We start from the raw sequence: 20,859 nt of genomic DNA, 5'->3' as shown, positions 1-20,859 counted from the left end.
TTCAGCAGCGAGATCCAGGGGTGATGAAGAAATGGCAAAGGTTTGTAGCGATGTAGCTCCTTCAAAACAAACGATGGAAATGCGCTGTAAAGCCCTGCCACCTGAACTCAATGGAGGCCTCAGTGACGTTGTAAAGCTGGGGATAGCATTCGTGTTGGGAGAGCGTTTTTTTGTCACGTACAATCATAATTACATCGTTTTGCTACATTAATCCATCGCGTTTCGCTTTTGCGTCTCCGCTCACTTTTTATTTTATTCTGGCCCATCGGGATAGTCGGAAGAGAACAGGAAAGACAAAGGGAGGGTGAGCCAGGAACAGGCGGACAGATGATGCGCATCAGACTTCCATCCCGTTTGGGCGGAGTGACAACGAAGAATGGAACAGGGCTTCTCCACTTTGTGGCCCGGTGATGGCGTGATGTTCAACAGGATGAGTCGGTGGACGCTTTCAGCTGGCACAGACACGGTGCCGTACCGACTTGAATTCGAGCTGCACCCTCAAATAAAAGGAACAGGATGGCTCACGCATGTCTGCAGAGTAAAGTACAGTAAAGTAAAGTAAAGTAAAGTAAAGTAAAGTAAAGTAGTAAAGTAAGGTAAAGTAAAGTAAAGTAGTAAAGCGAAGTGCAGCCGTATGCCGAGGACAAATGCTTATTTTTATTTTTACCGTTTTCTGTTGGGTCGTGCCAATTTTTGTGGTTGTACCTGCGTCCGATGAGTCCGTGGGCACACAAAAAAAAACACGATTCGATCGAGAGGAGGGGGCCAGTCTCTGTCCGTCCGTTTACCATGAGTCACCCCATATTTCACATTCCATCTTCATATTTCACATTCCATCTTGTTTTAAAAAAAATAATCGGTTGGATTGCAGGGTACCGTCGTGAAAGTTTCATTTGCCCAGCCAGTCCTTGGAGCTTGTCAGGGGTGAGTACGGACGCAGACCGGGGGCATACTCTATTCATTTTGCCCAGTGACAACATCGATCGCTGTCCTTTTAGGTCCGTCTAACTAAAAATGAAAAAGGGAGATCTTCATCCCCACAAAAAAAAAAAAACGCATACTCCTCTACTGTAGTCTATTAGCCAGTGGATCATTCTACACGGGTCCCGCATATCCGTATGGTCCATGTACAAGTCCGTCGAGTGACACAGAACCCAAACGTATGCACCAGGTGTTTGCTCCGTACTCTATGCTGACCACTACGATACGCGTTCGGGAAGCGAACGTCTTGGCATAGTACAACAGGCGCGAGGGCTGAGACGTCCACGAGGATTGTTGGGTTGGAGTGATCCGGACTGAGCGCGTCAATGGCTACGTTGTGTGCTATTTTCTTTCCACCTGAACCTGCTGCTACCGCGACCGAATTAAAATAGGGCGTACGACTGTTTCATTTTCTCGGGGATTACACATGTAACATGGCTGGCTGGACCACATGTTTGTGGGTTGTCAGTGCATACGAATCACGAAAATTAACAGGAAGGACAATGGGAGAGGACGGATGGAAGATGACATGCATGCATCTCCCATATCCCTTCCTGTAGCGTTTGCCATACTTTATTGTTGAAATGTACGATGGAGTGTCTACTGTAGGTGCTGAAAAGAAGCTAAAGTACTTAATACCCCCCTCATTTGGGGTGGGTCAAGGAAGATCAAAAATGGGGACGTGTCTTTTAGTGGAGTAGAATATGACGCTGACTGACTGCACGAACGAACTGAAGGAACGCGTGAATGAATCAAACGGACGAATGAATGGACGCGATGACTTCTTTTGAAATAAAATGAACGTCCGTTCCCTCATTTTCTCTTCTTTTCTCCTCCTCCTCCCTCCCTTCTTCCCTTCTTTTCTTCACCACCTTTTACTCCCACGCCACCGACTCTCCTCTTCTTTTCTTCAGTCTGCTTCCTACTATCGCTCCCTCTGCACTCCTTTATACCGGCCTCAAGATCTACGTTTAACAGGAACCAGAAGTAATCGTTACCAATGGTCCACCCCGAGGAACATACCGTCGATACCATCCGTCGATCCACAACCGCCCATCCAGACGATGTACTCAAAAAGATTCTCGTCGCCAACCGTGGCGAGATTGCCATCCGCGTCTTCCGCTCCGCACACGAGCTGGCCATGAAGACCGTGGCCCTGTTTTCGTACGAAGACAGACTCTCGATGCATCGCTATAAGGTAAGCATTTTTGACAAGGATGTGTGGGAAACTTGCAAAAAAAAAAAAAAAAAAAAAAATAGCAGCCAAGAGGGAAAACGGAGAAGCATCATCCAGGCACCAATGAACATTTCGACAATGCCATCAAGCTGGAAAAAAGGGTGTTTGCTCAAAGCAGGCATACTCAGAATGCGGGGTTAGAGTTTTTTTATTTTACTTTTCAGGTCATTGGGTTTTGGGTGGGCTGGGAATAAAGAGAGTGGTGACTGTTCCCTCTTTGGCCACATATGACAGAAAGAAACGAAATCGATGGAGGCCAGGCGGAGTAATAACGACTGAATAGAATTTCTGATGAGGGCTAGTTTTATTATCTTTATGAACCTTGAATGGGTCATAACTCTGTTGCTGGCCTCTCATATCGCACTCCATCATCATCAACATCAGCATCTTTAACCATCAAATCTGGCTGATATGCTTTATTTTTTTTGGATATTGTTACACCCCTTCTCTTTTGGTCATTGCTGATAAAGAAGAAAGGCCTTGTGGAAAATACAACAGAGTTATCGGTATCAATTGATAGGCGGAGTAACTCTACTCGGCGTCCACTTGTTGGTCGTTTGTTCGTTCGTTTATCCATTATCTCTGATAACGACCACACAAACCAAGGAGCATGAATGATTAGAAAGCAGAGCTCGGCCCATTATGGCACTAGCCCTGTGGGAAATTCACTCTGTACTCCAGTGGTCGATCAGCAGCAATTGCCAGCAAAGATAGTCGATGACCCATCCTGTGTCGCTTTTTTTTTATCACACCTTGTGTTCTCATCTTCATTTCCTCGGACTTGCTCTTTTTTGGAAAGCAAGGGGTCAAGAACTCTTCGGCGCTGCAGCCTTGACTTCATTTTTTCCGAGAACATGTTCCTGTTACAGCAGCTGATACACTGCTTCCCTCAGACATGAACACTAATCGATCGTCATATCCCTTCGCGAATAAAATGATCCGCACATTTGACCAACATTCTATCGTCGTGCATCATTGTCCCTAGGCTGATGAGGCATATCAGATCGGAGATCCATCAAAGTTCACACCTGTAGGAGCATATCTTGCACAGGACGAAATCATTCGTATTGCTAAGTTGCACGATGTCTCCATGATCCATCCCGGATATGGTTTCCTCAGTGAGAATGCTAGCTTCGCCAAAAAGTGCGCTGACAACGGCATCGCATTTGTTGGGCCTGCTCCCCATGTCATTGAGGCTTTGGGTGACAAGACCAAAGCTCGCGACATCGGTAAGGAGCCCAGCAGGACAAAGAATCGCAGCGTTATGATGAGGTCACATTTTTGACAACTGACATATTCCTTTTCCATGAACAGCCATTGCCGCCGGTGTTCCAGTTGTCCCCGGTACTCCTGGGCCCATCAGCTCGGTCAAAGACGCCGAGACGTTTGTCAAACGTATGTTCGGACAGCACTTGTGGGCGTAAAGATTACGCAACTGTAGTCGATTATTTGCTCACATCTGGTGTTCTTCTATTAGAATATGGCTTCCCCGTCATTATCAAGGCCGCCATGGGCGGTGGTGGACGTGGTATGCGTGTTGTTCGTTCTCAGGCTGATTTCGCAGAAGGATTCGAGCGCGCGACTTCCGAGGCCAAGCAAGCCTTTGGCGATGGCACCGTGTTTATCGAGCGCTTCCTCGACAAGCCTCGTCATATTGAGGTCCAGCTGCTGGCCGATGAGGCTGGCAATGTCGTTCATCTCTTTGAGCGTGATTGCTCGGTTCAACGTCGCCACCAAAAGGTCGTTGAGATCGCACCAGCCAAGTCGCTGACCCCTTCTGTAAGAGACGCCATCTTGAACGACGCGATCAAGTTGGCCAAGCATGTCAAGTACAAGAACGCTGGTACTGCAGAGTTCTTGGTTGACCAGCAAGATCGCCATTATTTTATTGAGATTAACCCCCGTATTCAGGTCGAGCATACCATCACTGGTAAGCAGTATTTCGTGCTCAAAAGGGTGTTTTACAAACTGAGGATTCTTGAGGTTAACACGTACTCTCTGCGCTTTATAGAGGAGATTACTGGCATTGATATTGTTGCTGCTCAGATTCAGATCGCTGCAGGTATTCTTTTGCCCGAGCTAGGACTGACTCAGGACAAAATTCAGATCCGCGGTTTTGCCATCCAATGCCGTGTCACAACCGAAGATCCAGCGCAAAATTTCCAGCCCGATACCGGCAGGATTGAGGTGTACCGCTCGGCTGGCGGTAACGGAGTCCGTCTCGACGGTGGTCAAGGATTTGTCGGTGCTGTGATCACTCCTCACTACGACTCTTTGCTCGTCAAGGTGACCTGCTCGGCTGCCACCTATGAGCTCGCCAGACGCAAGGTCGTCCGAGCTCTCGTGGAGTTCCGTATCCGTGGTGTCAAGACCAATATTCCTTTCGTTCAGCGCCTTATCACACACGAGACTTTCATCCAGGGCAAGTGTTGGACAACCTTCATCGATGATACTCCTGGCTTGTTCAACCTGGTCAAGCAGCTCAACCGTGCCCAGAAGCTGTTGGCCTATCTCGGAGATGTCGCCGTCAATGGACCCAGCATTGCTGGTCAGATCGTATGATACCTGCTCCTTTGTCTTTCTATCGTCTTTGTTATTGCTCTATTCAAGTTGCACAAAGATCTGACTCGAGCGAACTTTATTCATATAGGGAGAGCCTCTCTTGAAGAAGGAGCTGTTAATCCCCAGTCTGTCCAGCAAGGAGGACTCGACGCAGGCTGTTGATGTTGCAGTGCCCCCTACCACTGGATGGCGTAAGGTCTTCTTGGAGAAGGGTGCTGAGGGCTTTGCCAAGGCCGTTCGTGCTTACCCCGGTGTTTTGATCACTGATACCACCTGGAGAGACGCTCACCAAAGTTTGCTTGCCACTCGTGTCCGCACCATCGGTAAGTCTGGCATACAAGCGTCACTCGTGCTGTAATCAATCGTCGGAAAAATTCCAGCAAATGTCTAATACGATACTGATCTGTTCATTCTTTATAGATCTCCTCAACATTGCACCGACGACCGCTCATGCTCTTTCGAACGCCTACTCGCTCGAGATGTGGGGAGGAGCGACATTTGATGTTGCCATGCGCTTCTTGCACGAAGATCCTTGGGACCGTCTGATCCAGCTTCGCAAGCTAGTCCCCAACATTCCTTTCCAAATGCTGTTCCGTGGCGCCAACGCTGTTGGATACACCAGTTATCCCGACAACGTCATCTTTGACTTCTGTGCCAAGGCCGTTCAGAGCGGAATGGATGTCTTCCGTATCTTCGACAGCTTGAATTACATCGACAACATGCGATTGGGTATCCAGGCCGTTAAAGCTGCCGGTGGTATCGTCGAGGCCGCCGTCTGCTATACCGGTGATGTATCGGATCCCAAACGTACTAAGCACAACTTGGAGTACTACCTTAACTTTGTTCAGGAGTTGGTCAACGAGGGCATTCACATTTTGGCGATCAAGGATATGGCGGGTCTTTTGAAGCCCACTGCCGCCACCATTCTCGTTGGTGCTATTCGTAAGCGCTTCCCTGACCTGCCCATCCACATGCACACGCACGACACTGCCGGTACCGGAGTTGCCTCCATGTTGGCGGCAGCTGCGGCAGGCGCAGATGTCATTGACTTGGCGGTCGATATTATGTCCGGAGTGACATCCCAGCCGTCGATGGGGGCTGTCGTTGCTGCGCTCGAACACACGGAGATGGGTACTGGAATTCGTCAGGAGGACGTAATTGCTATCAACAGCTACTGGGAGCAGGCTCGTCTGCTGTACTCTGGATTCGAGGCCAACGTTCGCGCTGCAGACTCTGGTGTGTACCAGCACGAAATGCCCGGCGGTCAGTACACTAACCTGATGTTCCAGGCACAGCAGCTCGGATTGGGCACTCAATGGAACGAGATCAAGAAGGCATACATAGAGGCCAACCAGCTGTGCGGCGATATTGTCAAGGTCACACCCTCGTCGAAGGTTGTCGGTGATTTAGCGCAGTTCATGGTGTCGAACTCTTTGAGCGGTGAAGAAGTGAAGGAGAAAGCCGCGTCTTTGAACTTCCCTACCAGTGTCGTCGAGTTCTTCCAGGGCTATCTCGGCCAACCTTATGGCGGATTCCCTGAGCCTTTGCGCACGGCCATCATCCGTGGAATGCCTCGCATTGAGGGACGGCCTGGTGCCGACATGGGCGAGTTTGATCTGGCAGGTTTGAAGCAAGAGCTGATGAAGAAATATGGCAAGACAATCCGCGACGTCGATGTGTCCTCAGCAGCTATTTACCCTAAGGTCTTTGACGAATACCGCGCGAAGGTCGAGGCATACGGCGATCTTTCAGTGCTGCCCACGCGCTATTTCTTGAGCAAGCTCGAGGTTGGTGAGGAAGTCAATGTGGAGATCGAGAAGGGCAAGACGCTAATCATCAAGTTGTTGGCGGTTGGACCGATCAATGCTTCATCGGGCAAGCGTGATGTGTTCTTTGAGTTGAACGGAGAGGGTCGTAATGTGAGTGTGCAGGACAAGAACGCGGCCGTTGAGCACACTGCACGCGAGAGAGCCAACCCAGGTAGCGTGGGCGATATTGGCGCACCAATGTCGGGAGTTGTGGTCGAAATCCGCGTGAAGCAGGGCACAGTTGTGAAGGAGGGCGATCCAATCTGTATTCTGTCGGCAATGAAGATGGAGACAGTTGTGTCTGCACCATGCTCTGGCAAGGTCGAGTACGTGCCGATCAAGGAGAATGACTCGTTGTCAAGCGGGGACCTCGTCGCTCGTATTGTTCATGGGTAAAAGAGCAAGGAAGGAGCACGCTCTCGGGGAGACAAATAGCCAAGCTATCATTACCATTCATTATCTATCATCGGTGTATACCGTTTTCTTTAATAAATCTGTTCTACATACAATGGTGCTTATCGACGATATATTGCACATCTTGCTGATAAAGAACAGACCATCAAAATAGAACACCAAGTCTAGTACTCAATGTTGTCTCTATGCTACACACAAAGAACCATGGATTTTCAAAGTTATCGACCACGAATGTATAGACTATGGGTATGTTTAGATGATAGAGTGAACAAAAAGGAGGAGCGACGAAGTAGAGACACATACACCTCGCCTCGTCTTCTCAGGTCCTACCGGAATCACTTGAGGAATTAGGGAATCACAGAACCACTACCATCACCCTCCCTCCTCTCCTCTCGCTGCATCCATACACTTTTCCATCCTCTCTTCTCTTGACCACCCACTCATTCGACTCTCTCTTTTTACCTTTTCTCAGCTGTCCTTCTTTGTTGGCCGTGTAAGTGCAACTGTAGTACGAGAGCTCCTCGAGCTGTCCTGTCATTTCAATGCTTCATTCGTCAACACCTACTCATGGCTTCAGGCACTGAATAGTTGAGATAGCAAGCCTGCCATGTCGGGCCAGATCCATTTCGTGACTCCAACTAACAGATGGATCGGGAGCATTCCGCTCTCTACACTCGACCCACTCACCTTCGAGCCATTCTCAACCTATTTACGCCATCGTCCGCGTCAGTCAAAGGCAAACGACCGAAATGATGGCGAAGAAGACGCAGCGAAGGATGAGGAGTTCAAAGATAGGATCTCAAATATGCAGGGTAAGTCAAGTCAATCGCCTATCTGAATTACATCCTTCTGTTCAGATCATGTCCGCCTCACACTTGCCGCCATTTTTTTTATTTTATTTTTTTACGTAGGACAACCTGTATCACTGATTCTTGCACGGTTGCAGACCACGCAGGGATGTTCCTGTGGTTGCACAGTACCCGCGCCGCCAAAGCATTCAGATTATTACCATGCACAGCACATCTTACGCTTGATCTTTCAGACCCAAAAAATTCGCTCTCGAGCACTCAGGACGAACTTTCCTGGGTACTTTGAAAGGCCCGAGGAAACGGAGGATGGGGGTACGGGCTCGGATCGAGACACGGATGCCATCTCGGAGAAAGACGACGACGAAGAGGATCATCGATCTCAGCCCCAACCCCAACGGGAACCTTCAGATTGTCCGGACTCTATCGCAATTGCGATCGACGATCCTTTGCACGATCAGCGGAACCAATCTAGGGAAGCAGCAGTTGTACACAAACCGCCAAAGACCCCACAATTTGTCCACTCGCTGATTCAGAACCGAGCGCTGAGGAATCCTTTGACTAACATGGACACGGATGGAGACCCGACATTTTTTATTGTCCTTGAACCCGGGCACGGGGGATGGTGGCACGAACCCTGGGCGATGGCGACTCGGCCTCCAGGAGTTCCGAGACCAAATTACCATCAACATCAGCATCACCGCCATCATCCTGATCCTCATTATCAGCAGGAAATATCGTCGGCGGAGGAATCCGAGCAGACCCTAGAGAGAATCCAGCACGAAAAGGAGCTCCAGAAGGAAAGATGGCGGCAAGGTCGAATTGGCAACCTGGAGCTTGAGGCTCAGCACGAACTGGAGTGGAGGCGCTGGCAACGGAGTCTTACTGCCTTTGACAAGACCTCATCGACAACGGCTTCTCGATCAAAGACGAGATCTATGCGCTACAGACTGGGCAAGGACATTACGCTGCTGGAGCCTTCTGAACGGGGTCTGCGATTACCAAAGTACGTCTGTACCAGAATTACGGATGATAAATGTGATCGGCAAGAGAAGGAATTTACGAAGGCTGACTCGGACATCGCATCAACAGACATCGATACGGGCAAGGTTGGAGGGAATTTTCAATCCGTTCAGGTATCAGCTCCGCTAGACGAGGTGGAGCTGGAGGATATCCGTCAGCAACAGGCACATGCGCAAGAACAGCAGGAAGATCCAAAGATCCGATATAAGACCCCTCTCTTGAATGAAAAGAAGCGGCAGAAAGACGCCGCTGTCCGATCATGTCGGCCACCGCCAAAAGTCCAGCCGTGGTGGGACCCAAATCCGCAGCCATTTGTCATGCCCAGCACAAAGTTGTCGCCGTTTGCGATATCCACGCTCCCAGAACCTGTGGCCAAGTGTTTTGGTGGCATATCGATCTATGCCCAAAGACCGCCCTCTTCACAGCAACCGCAGGCGTCGCAAAGCGCTCAGGATTCGAGCCAGGCGCAGGAGCAGAGGCAAAATGAGGATAGGGAGGGCTCAGGGTCCAACGAGGAAAATGGTTGTGCAAAACCAGCTGAGGTGCCACTGGACAGCGATACCAACGGATGTAAGTGGGTTCCAGTGCAGGAGGGAGATCGCGTAGCGGTCATGATTGGAACAAGCAAAGACTTTCTACTCTTTCCATCTTTTCAGCGGCTGCTCTTTCGTCATCTGAGCCGCGAGGACTTTGAGGACCGTGTGGGGCGAGTAGGCGTGATCCCTTGCCCTGTCTCAACAGTTGTGTTGGAAGGACGACGATCATCAAATGAAGGCCATCGCAGGAGTGTCAGTATTAGCGAGAGTAATGCAGAAGAGGTATCTCACCAAGGTCCCACATCAGGATTTATAAACGACAGCCAAGCTGAACAGGATGTGCCACAAGGTGGCGAACGAGATACGTATGGACAGAGTAGGGGTCCACAGCGGTCTTGGCTGTCGCGGTTCTCGCGCAGAGGCGCAGGGTCATCGGACGCGCGAGTATCAGCAACGATGGTGCAGACAATGGCGGAGAGATCGGATACACAGAGGGGTACAGATTTGCAGGGTACAAGTCCTAACTTTGAAATGCACGCAGAGTCGTCAGGATCAATTCGCGCGTCTAGTACTGAATTGGAGACAGAACCGGCTCATCTAAACGAAAAGACTCAAGACAAACATTCAGTAACACGCCTCAGGACAGAACAGCAAGATCAAAGCACTCCCGGTGAAGGAAAGACAGATTCACAGCCACAAAGACGGCCCCAGGAGGAATTAGAGGAGGATCAAGAACGACAGTGGGGGCTTTATTGGGAGACCCTGGAGCGCGAGGACTATGACTCTTCTACGTATGAATATCCGCCTTCAGATGACGACCTGTTCATGTATCCACCTGGTGAATTCATTGACAGTAGCAGCGACACCAACAGCTCCTCAGACGAGAATGACCAAAACGCTCATGATGGAAGCGATCAAGGAGGAGCAAGTTCAAGGCCTGGACGATGCTGCTGGTCTCTTCACAACTGGATCCAACTGCTTCTGTTCTGTCGTCGGCCTCAGCCTAGAGGCGGGTCTGTGTCGGAATCGCGACGTGCCCGAAGACGGCGTCTTCGACGGGAGCGCTGGCATGCGTATCAGCTACAGCAACGGCACCAACAGCAGCAAGAAGAATCGGTGGCGATGTATAGGTTTATGCCGGAGCCGTTGCAGCGGGCTATGGGACCTGAGGAAGTGCATCGGTGTTGTATGGTGGTGGAGTTTTGTCGGCTTTATTTGACAATTCTGATGGCGATGGTGCTGATAGGCGCGATTGTGTATGGTGCAGTTCAGGCAGAAGCATCGCCGCGTTCGCCGCGTTCACCGCATTCATCAACATCGTCATCGTCGACGTCGTCCTCGGAGGGAGCGAGGGTGACTGGGCCGTTGGATGCGAATGTAAACCCGAACCAGATGATGGTTTATGGATCGTTTGTTAGTCAATCGCAGCCTGGAGTAGGATTTTTGGATCGGGAAGTGAATAAGGTAGTTGAACAGGAGACAGACAAGGTTGTCGAGGGCGGTGTCAGTCGTCGCGGACTGCCTTTAAAGGCCCAGAAACAGCGGCAGCTTGAGAAAAAGAGGAAGAAGACGCGGCATCACCATCATCTTAGGAGCCGGTCGCAGAGATAGATAGGAACCAGAGTAGGACTTCGACACATACGCATGCAATACAGAGAGCATCTTTCGCATGCGCCCCTAGAGCTGGTAGCAATAGCACGCGCCCCATACTGTTTAGCGGGATGCATCCATGCATCCATGCACCCATGCATCTGCATGTGCTCTGGTGTGTGATGGTATGGTCAACCTTTCTGTGTCCATTTCCGTCGCAGATATACAAATAAGGTTCAATTGAACATCCGCCTATACATTCATTCGTATTTGATAATTATTCTTCCGGTAAATTTAACCGAAGGTGCTGGAACGGCTTATTCCTTGTCGCTTTGCTGCGTTTCCTACCCCAATTAGTTTTCCTAAGGCAATGTTAAGGTTTATTCGGGAAGCAATCGCGGAAATATGGTGAAGTCCATGGAAGTTGTGCGGTAGAAGTATTATATTAAACCGAGCGCGGTCTCAGAGTAATAAATCAAAAGGGATGCGCATTATTGGGCCGCATTGCGGAGCTTCAACTTCTTTTTTGCATCGCTTTCATCAACCTCATACATCTTTTTCTACACTTACTTCTCATCCCGCTTGCACCATGCCATCCCGTCTGTGATTCCCTCTTTCTGCTCATCCCGCAATCATCTTTCATCATTCCGCTCTAACCAACCAACGAACCCCCTACCGTCCCTCAGTTGACAATACACTCAGATAATAATCGCACAGCAAACGACAGGGCTGCGTCGATGGTCGTCCATCCAAGGCTTGTCGGCGTGCTATTGCGCGGCAGATCCGCCTGGAAGCCATTAGCCGAGACAGACTATTTTGTGCTGCAGCACCACCCTCGCCATCGCTCCAATGCCTTCCGTATCATCACCCGCGGCTTCCCCCACTACCGAGGCAAGTCTTTTTTTACCCGTCTTCACAGATGGTCATCTATGAATTCGTCTGCTAGTCACCTTTAAACACCTTTGGATGTGTAATTGAGCCGAATGCGTGTCATACAAAATCGGCTTTTGTCGCCGTCTTTCCAAAGAAAAGTAGAGAGGGTACTGGAGGGGTATAGCCGTCTTCAGCCGCAATTGCTGCAGTCGACATGTGTGTGCCATTGGGGGACATTCAGCCCACACCGCCCAAAAAAAATATTTTTCTACTGCCCTTTCGAGGACTGAACCGCATGGTCCGATCACTTTGTATTCTCTCCTTTATCCTGTCATCAACAACAGCAGCAATACGCCCGCACTTCGTCCACACAAATCAACGCCTTCGACTGCTCTCTGTCACTGTCTCCACTCCACCGCATCCCGCCGCCTCGGCTCATCATCATCATCATTATTATAAATATTTCTCAGCCCACATTTGGTGAGAACTATTACATTCGCCAAACATCGTCCGATTCGTGTACTACTGTACGCGGACAAACGATCCCAGTCCCGGATGAGAACAAACCTGTCTTCTCACTCCTCTGTTTGTTGAGCACATTCGCAATGTGCTCTTTTTTATTTTAAAGTTCCTCTGGTTCCTCGCTGATGCGAACCAAGGTTCTTTCATAATCCAGCAGACAAAAAAAAAACTGCAGCCCGCCTTTCATCTCACCCCACTTTTACATTTTACACTCTCATGTGTGACACAAAATTCTCATGCTAGTCATGTTCGTGCTCATGCTCATGCACTAATAATAATCTCAACGGTATTAATCCGTACAATTCTCTCTGTTTTGTATTCGTATGCGATCGATTTGTTTATGATTCCCATAAATGCAATACAGTGGCCGAGGGCGATTCTGTGGACCTGTTGCAGGAAGAACTCGCGTTCCTGTCGAGGATGGCCCGTGTGTCGATCCAGGGCAAGGTCACGTCCAAAAAGATTTCCACCTGGCTCAAGTCGACCTTTGGACGCAACAGCATCGTAAATATTATCTATCATTATCATTATCTTTTTTTTTTTTTTTTTTTTTTTTTGCCTTGACATTTGCTATGCCAGGGGAAGCAGGAACATTACGTAAAGTCTTTCATTGGCGAGGAAAGGAGAAAAAAAAAAGAGGGGGACCATGGCGCAATTAGGATCGCATGGTATCACCTTACCAGCAAAAGAACTAGACTGAATCATATTCCAAATCGTCTAATCTCATTTTCATTCGTCCTATTTTGTTTCTTTACTTCAGCTCGCCATTACGCCTCCAGAGGATGGACTGACGCAGCCAGAGGATAGCCAAGATCACCATCTGGAGCAAGATCATTCGCATGACGCAGACGGCTACCTCTCCGATTCTTCCTACATCTCCCAAGGGGACATAACTGAACCTTACTTAACCAGCATTAAGACACGACGACCGTTAAGGAGAGCAATCTCACTGGAGGATTTGGCAACTGCCTCTGCGATTCACCATCAATTGCACACCTCAGGATTGCTACGAAACAGCAGACAACGACGTCAACAGTCGGGCTCCTCGCCCCCACATCACTCAAACGCACTGCTAGCGGACGCTTTTGAGAGACCCGCATCCTCTGCTTCCATATACCATCGTCGGCAACAATCGCTTACAGGAGCGCAGGAGCACAAATCATCTTTTATCCCACTGACGGACCGACCACATACCGCAATGTCTGTTCACAACGACGAATTCAGTTACAAACATGATGATCACAACAGCCTTCCCACGCCGGATGTGAGTCCGGAGGAGCTATCGGAGAGCTCGGATGAGCTGGTCATTATCCAAGGCGAGCTTTTGGAGGAAGCACGGATGGCCCGGTCTGTGGATCGGATACGACCGTCTCAGTCATACTTCAGCTCATTCGATGGACTAAGTGCCGGAACTGACGCTTCCACCATAAGGGATGACCCACTCAGCGGAGAAGTGGCCGTCAGACCGTGGAGCTGGTTGACAGAGTCGCCATTCATTGATGCCCTCGTTAATTGGATCGAAGGGCCCGAAGGTCCAGTGCAGCAAAAGAGCCAGGACAAGGACAAGCCCAATCCATGGCTGGAAATTCCCCTGCAGTTTATTGCGCTGTTGACATATCCAGAGCCGGACCCTAAGAACGGCAACAAAATGACCCTTGCTAGTAAGTGAGTTTGCATGGCTGCAGCATGATGGGAATGCGATCACTGCTGAGGAACAATGTTGACTTACTCTTTTATTGGCCCACTTTCTTTGTGATTTCTTCACAGTGGTCCGTGAGACATCGTTCGTGCGTCAGCGACGGCGAACGCTACTGATGCTGACGGCCTTCACGCTGGTCGTTCGCTACTGTAGCTTCGACTTCTTCATCGTTGTGCTGTTTGCCAGCAATTGCGCCATGCTCTTCTTGATGAAAAACTCTGGACGGATGAACGTCAACATGGCCAAGAGAGCGGTCCGACAACGCGTCGGTTGGGCGAAACAGTGGGCCGGCAGCATTTTCAGACGAGGCGGGAACAATCACAACAGCGGTGGCAATAACAATAACCAGCAAGGCAGCTTCAGCAACCCGCAAGGCCCCAATGCCAATGCCTATTCGCCTTCGGTGTCAGAATTCGCCCGGCCGCAGCAGACGTCACCAGTCATAGGAGAAAGCGCCGCTGGTACTATCACAGCGGAGAATAGTCCGCAGATGAAACGGCGCGGACTCTTTGGAAAGCGTAAGACTGTCGACAATGCTACACAGCTACACTCTTCTGCCACGTCTACTCATGGGACACTAGTCTCGGCGGAGCATTCTGTCCACGGGAACCACACGCCACCGATGGGCGACGGGGCTTCGATGGTATCTGGAGCACCTACAGCATCGTCCGTTACGACATCCAAAAGGCGATTCTTCAGGCGGAATAATACTAGCAATAACACTGGCAATGCCTGTAGTAGTAGTAGTCCCTCGTTAGTAGCGCAGGTTCCAGTTGTTGCGCCAGCTCCAGTTGTTGCACCAGTTCCTATGCTCGCACGAGCCAGCACATCGTCCTCAGCATCCCATGGGACCTCAAGATTGACAGCCATGAATACCCCACACTCATCATCTCCTTTGGCGCAATCACAGTCGTTGCCTCATCTTCAGTTTTCGCCACAAAAGTCTTTCAGTCCTCCACCACCACCTCCTGCAGTCAATGAGACCGTCGCGGATCAAGCAGAGGCCAAGTGGCTACGGAAAACGCGGTCAAATGCATCGACGCCTCCCCCGCCAGCACTGATCTCGCACTCGCGCTCGCACTCGCACTCGAACGCTGCTCCCGTGGCTGCAGATGTAACTGGCGAGCCCATTGGGGTTTCAATCCATGTTCGTACTCTTGCTGCTGCTGAGAATGCGAGCGCGGCCCCGCAGAAGGTTTCGGAACTTTCGCAGCTGTTGGGTCAATACCGTGTATCGTCCTCAGTCCCTGCGGCAGCAGCAGCAGCAACAACCAAGGAACCAGATGCGGAGAGGTCTAGCTGTGAAGAAGGCTTGGCAGAGGAAAGAGGCCAGGGTAGGAACTCTGGTGACTCGGGCTCTTCTGCGAAATCAGACGGGGATGTTATGGAGACGTCTTTGACGACGACGACGACGACGACGACGATGGATGCTGTAACTAGTGCAGCAGCAGATGCCATGGAAGACTTGTAAAACAACATATATGCACACACAAACGCACATACACGCACATACACATATTTGGCTCATGCATGCGCCTCTTTTTTTTTTTTTTTTGTACAATAGCAGAGACTTTCTTGTAGATGTTGTCTTTAATAAAAAGTAAAAAGAAACACCACACAGTTACGCGTTACGCCTTAATTCAGTATTTACAGCCCGTTTATTGTTGACTACGTACTGCACAACCACTCTTCAAAGTATTACTAACTATCGGATTACTACGCGGCTAATATACCGCATTTATGGTATCTATGTTACATGATGTACAAGACGCTGGCTATTAGTGCACGCTTTATAGAGCAAGATACTGCACTCGTAATTGCATCGTATTCACCTCAAACAAGCGAAGAGGCATTCGCAGAGTCGACCGGATTTGCTGACTGCACAGAGGGAGAATCTGTGGTGAGGAAGGCGTCCGCTGTGTCGTGGTTTGACGGTAACTTGAGTCTAGATGCCACGGACGCCATGCTGATAAGTTTCCTGCTGGCCTCGCGGAAACTCGGACGTGGAATCGGCTCGCCTACAGCGCCGCGCTGCTTTAATAGCCCCATATTTACCCTGTTCAAGCCCTGCGCGTCTTGGATAGAGGCATTCGATACAACAAGTGTGCCACGTATCGAACTCCAATTTAGACGCACCTGAAAGTGATCTTCCACTTCTATGACTCGCCACATGCGAACAGACATATCTGAACAGCCGGTTACGAAATAGGGGCCGTTGGAGATCGTGTTCCAGGCGATGCTTGTGACCGATTCATGGAAACCTTCGACAACTGCCAAACATTGACCCGAATTCACATCCCACAGCCGCACCGTCTTGTCGTCACTGCATGAGGCAATCTGCTGGCCGCTGGGCGAATATACAGTACTTTGAGAAAAGGTTACAACATTTTCATGTTTTTTGCAATTTGTCTTTTTGTTCAACATAGAAAGAACAACTGTCATTGGCGTTTAACATAGAAAGTGGTTACGATACACGAGTGCCACACAGGCTTTCCGAATCACAGTGCACTATATTGACCTATGTAGTACGTACGAGCAGAGACAAGTACCCTTAACGTGGTGCAGACGGGTAGTACTTTATAAGGGGCCCGTCTGCCCAGGAAATAAAGATCCCCCTCTTGTCTCGTTGACATATCGTCTGTAAGCAGATAAAAGGGTAAAACATTGCAGGCCTAAACCTGTGGAGCGCGATGAGTGCTATACCTGTCGATCGGATATTCGACGTCGCAAGATACGTGCCCAAGTGGAACGCTCCTCTCCTTCCGAACTTGATCTGGTCAATGTGCCCAAGTGGAACGCTCTTCTCCTTCTGAACTTGATCTGGTCAATACGGAGCGAGATGCGCTGAAGATTGAGAATGCTGGGTTGCTCGCCAAGAACGAGCATTGGAGAGGAGAGATTGCTTCTCTGAGGAGCTGCAAAGAGACTCTGCAGTTGGAGAACAATGCTTTGGCTCAGGCTCTGGTGGACAAGGATGTTTTGCGTGCAGAACGCGACGCGTTGCGTTTAGAGCGTGATGCTGTTGATGAGTGATACGAGGATCTGTTGGAGAAGTATTTGCTTCGAGTCCAGATCTCCAAGGTCTGACGATGAAGAATTTCAAAGGAGCTCGCGTAGATCCAGCCTTACAACAATTACTTCTGCTCAAGAGAATCTTAGCTCCTCCCTTTCATCGCTTGTGTTGTCAATCGTATCTACAAGCGTGGTTCGAGAGCCGCCGGTGTAGAATACTGCTCCTGCTGATTTTTTAAAAACAGAGAATGGTTGGTATGCTAAGCCGTGCTCTTGAAGATGACGTGCTACGGAGAACAGCTCTGGACAGCGCAGGATGTGATGTCAGGGCAACGTTCGGGTTGTTTGCTCATTGCCTGTGATATAATCACGCCCAAGGATCATTACATGATATGGCTAGCAGTGAGGACAGGGTATAAAGACCCTATCCGACCAGAAATAAAGATCCCTCTCTTGTTCTCATTCTCCACTGCCTCTTGACTAATCATTCGCATCTCTTAACAGCTCCATTTCGCCCACTGCAATCGCAAACTGTTCGGGAACCTCTCTGCCTGCAAACATGGAGTTCTTCACTCGCAAGACGCACACGACTGCACAGCCGGCCGACAATACTACCGCCGCGAATGGCTACCACGATATATACTCTATGCAGACTCGGCCGAAGTTTGGACAGTGGCTCAAATGCACATGGCTCGATATTCTAACCATGGCAGTCATGGGTGCTGTTGGCCTCGGAGTAAGTCAATGTTGGAATGTTGGAGTAAGATTTTTGGAGATAAAGGCCGGTACTGATATTTCGTCCTCTAGGTCTACATGGCACATCCTGCCCCTTCTCGATCTTTCGCCGTCACCTTCTCAGATGGCGAGGTAGTCTACCCCGAGTTTGCCTACCCTTTGCGCAAAGAGATTGTTCCCATTTGGCTCGCCGCCTTCCTGGCCGCCATCATACCCATTTTGGGTATCCTGATTATGCAAGTTCGCGTCCGCTCCTTCTGGGATGTTAACAACGGAATCATTGGCCTATTGTACTCGCTCATCAGCGCCGCTGTTTTCCAGGTCTTTGTTAAGTGGCTCATCGGGGGGCTGCGTCCTCATTTTCTCGATGTCTGCAAGCCTGATACCAGCCTGGCCACAGACACCGGGTATAACAGGAAGGGATTCCAGCAGCTCTACTTCACAAGGGAGATCTGCACTGGAGATATTGATCAGATCGACGACAGTCTCGAGTCATTTCCCAGTGGACATTCGACTGCAGCCTTCGCCGGATTCGTTTTTCTCTACCTATACCTGAATGCGAAGCTCAAGGTCTTTTCTAACTACCACCCGGCCATGTGGAAGCTCATTGTCATATACGCGCCTGTGCTCGGAGCTGTCCTGATTGGCGGCGCCCTGACAATCGACAATTTCCACAACTGGTACGATGTCGTGGCCGGAGCCGTGATCGGATCTGTCATGGCCTTCTCATCTTACCGCATGACGTACGCGGCCATTTGGGACTGGAGGTACAACCACATCCCTTTGAACCGCAATGCGCCGTTCCCCTACCTTCCAGAGAGTGGCGAGTTGGTGGGCGCTGTATTTACGAGAAAGGCTGGTTGGGGAGATGCTGCGGGAGTACTCGGACGAGGAAATGACCAGAGTTACCATGGCCACACGCATAATGAGAATCAAGATAGGTACCATGCCAGTTCAGCAATCCCGCTAAGGGCTGTGGGCGGGGGACATGCACAGCCTGAGGACATGGTTTGATGGAGCGCACAATATGATACATAGGTAGGAAATGAAGGTACCTAGCAGTTTAGCCTCAAGGGCAGTAGCGAAATTCGAAGTCTTCAGGCAAGTTGCAGAATGAGCTCCATCCGTCATATGAGTAGCAAGGTGACGGCAACGACCGCAAAGGCTGTTGCATGGGCATGGAACAAAGGCGTCTTGATAATAAAGAATGATAACGAAAATAAGAAAGGGGTGGGATGTTGCCAGTTATCGATCAGTTGCTGCCACTTTTTTATACACAGTGCCTGTGATCTTTTGAACAACAATACACATGCTATTATTACCAAGCTAATGGCAATGCAACCAGGGTGAATGGGCGTTAGGCGTTAGCACGGTGTGTACACAGCGCAGTCATTGACCAACGCGCTCCGGCGCACCAGGAACAATTGCGCCATCCGCACTTACCATAACTATTTCTGTGAACGATGCTTGACCTTATGTTACGCCACCACTGGGCCACCATTAAAGATGATGAACGGGGGTTGTTCTTGGTCCGATAGACTTAGGCTACACTTTTGATTGTGTTGTCGTCTGTCATTGTTGCAGCAGTCAAAACAGTAGACAGCAATAGAAAGCTGTCCCAGAGTTCGTCTCCACAAAAAACTCCCATGGTCCGCGACAGAGCGGAGAACCAGAGCGCGGATTGTATTGGTTGTGAACTCAGTGCACTTCTAAAAAACGCAACATCCAGCAACACCTGCTATGTGCTGTCGTGGCAATCAAACTAAGCGCAGTGCCCCTGATTTAGTGTATGGTGTCTGCCAGGCCGCCTGTGAAGAAGTCGAACTTTAGTTTTTGATGTGGGTCTAGCTTGTTAGTTTAGAAAGACGAGATACGACTTGCTGCTCCACAGCGATCCAGAGTCACCGTTTGGGCGGTGCGAGTTTTTAAAGGATGTGCCACACGAGCGGTTCTCTGGAATCCAGACTGTGCAAGAATATTTGGGCTGCCCTTAAGATCTGGAACGACCCCCCTCTGGTCACACAGCTCCGGTCCTCAAATAACACGCTCTGACTAGAACTTTTCAACTACAGAAGTTTTGCTTAACAAAATATTCTGACAAGGTCTAACCAAAAAAATCAATCAGCACAACTCTTTGGCTCTGACCCTTACACCTCGGCTTTTAAATCACACAAATCCCAAACGAAGTATGCACTTTATAATAAGATGCAATTCATCTCAATACCGTGCAGGGCTAGAACACAATCTAGATGTCTTCCAAGTCATTCTCTCAAAAATGTTGAATATGCATTCTAGGACAGACACCGATATAATCAAAAAGGAAGGCGAGACCCGTTAAGCAGTGGCGACGCTGCCGCTTGTGGCAACAAGAACGATTGTACACAACTGGCCAAGACCAATGACCGTTGTGGAAGAGGCTGTTCACACCTGATATAAACAACAAGAATCCTTAGGTATGAAGGCCCATGCAGTTGCTCACTTTTGAAAGCGTATTCCCTAATCCATATACTTTGATAGACATCAACATGGCGACTTTCGCCTGAAAGGAACTGCTGTGGTGATGTGGATCCTCATGAAAGATTTTCTTTCGTCCTGAGCAAAAGCCAGAGCCGATTGCCTTTTCAAATAATTAGCTCCAAAAGTTCAAAAAACAGAGAACACTCAAGAGCTACATCGGCCATGGTGAAAGCGGATCGGTCAACATGGATCTCTACCGGACTCAAGTCGAACAGATCCAAATGGCGCTTAAAGACTTTGGCCCTGATAACGTCTATAATTGCAATGAGACAGGTCTCTTTCCGAAGGCTATGTTCAACAACTCTTACTACTGGCCCAATTCGTGGCAAGAAGATCACTCGGGTTGCACGGGTGTTGGTGTTGTTGTGCAGTAATGCCGCGAGTGTAGACAGACGCAGCCTTTATGTTCCTTGTAAGTAATGCAGTATTGTTTGAACAGTGTGATAGTGCATACTCAAAGGATTTTTTGCTCACAAAGTTTTATACGTTTACAGTCAAGCACCGTCCGAACGGTTTGGCCCAAGTGACATCGAAGGCTATCGAT

General features: G+C 49.5%; 4 protein-coding genes across 4 annotated transcripts; all 4 read left to right on the top strand.

Annotated features, from left to right (window-relative positions):
* Window positions 1–1,564: 1,564 nt before the first annotated feature.
* On the top strand, window positions 1,565–7,014 carry BC939DRAFT_169812 (pyruvate carboxylase). Its single transcript, XM_051550356.1, has 7 exons — window positions 1,565–2,179; window positions 3,204–3,447; window positions 3,533–3,613; window positions 3,696–4,148; window positions 4,230–4,774; window positions 4,869–5,103; window positions 5,201–7,014. Exons 1-7 carry the CDS (start codon window positions 1,982–1,984, stop codon window positions 6,982–6,984), a joined length of 3,540 nt encoding a protein of 1,179 aa, XP_051411890.1. The 5' UTR covers window positions 1,565–1,981; the 3' UTR covers window positions 6,985–7,014.
* A 406-nt stretch (window positions 7,015–7,420) lies between these two features.
* On the top strand, window positions 7,421–10,978 carry BC939DRAFT_529200 (uncharacterized protein; the record flags this gene model as incomplete). Its single annotated transcript, XM_051561500.1, has 3 exons — window positions 7,421–7,495; window positions 7,591–7,814; window positions 7,914–10,978. Exons 2-3 carry the CDS (start codon window positions 7,610–7,612, stop codon window positions 10,976–10,978), a joined length of 3,270 nt encoding a protein of 1,089 aa, XP_051411889.1. The 5' UTR covers window positions 7,421–7,495; window positions 7,591–7,609.
* Window positions 10,979–11,502: 524 nt separating this feature from the next.
* On the top strand, window positions 11,503–15,587 carry BC939DRAFT_452500 (uncharacterized protein). Its single transcript, XM_051555815.1, has 4 exons — window positions 11,503–11,848; window positions 12,717–12,856; window positions 13,113–14,013; window positions 14,120–15,587. Exons 1-4 carry the CDS (start codon window positions 11,695–11,697, stop codon window positions 15,520–15,522), a joined length of 2,598 nt encoding a protein of 865 aa, XP_051411888.1. The 5' UTR covers window positions 11,503–11,694; the 3' UTR covers window positions 15,523–15,587.
* Window positions 15,588–17,440: 1,853 nt separating this feature from the next.
* BC939DRAFT_452497 (phosphatidic acid phosphatase type 2/haloperoxidase) lies at window positions 17,441–19,043 on the top strand. Its single transcript, XM_051555814.1, has 2 exons — window positions 17,441–17,799; window positions 17,871–19,043. Exons 1-2 carry the CDS (start codon window positions 17,623–17,625, stop codon window positions 18,810–18,812), a joined length of 1,119 nt encoding a protein of 372 aa, XP_051411887.1. The 5' UTR covers window positions 17,441–17,622; the 3' UTR covers window positions 18,813–19,043.
* The last annotated feature ends 1,816 nt before the right edge of the window (window positions 19,044–20,859 follow it).

Source organism: Gamsiella multidivaricata, assembly GCF_025024155.1.
Source record: "Gamsiella multidivaricata strain RSA 2152 chromosome Unknown BC939scaffold_35, whole genome shotgun sequence".
In the NCBI taxonomy this organism is placed as follows: domain Eukaryota; kingdom Fungi; phylum Mortierellomycota; class Mortierellomycetes; order Mortierellales; family Mortierellaceae; genus Gamsiella; species Gamsiella multidivaricata.
The sequence above is the reverse complement of the archived record's forward strand: the minus strand, read 5'-3'. Positions and strand labels throughout refer to the sequence as shown.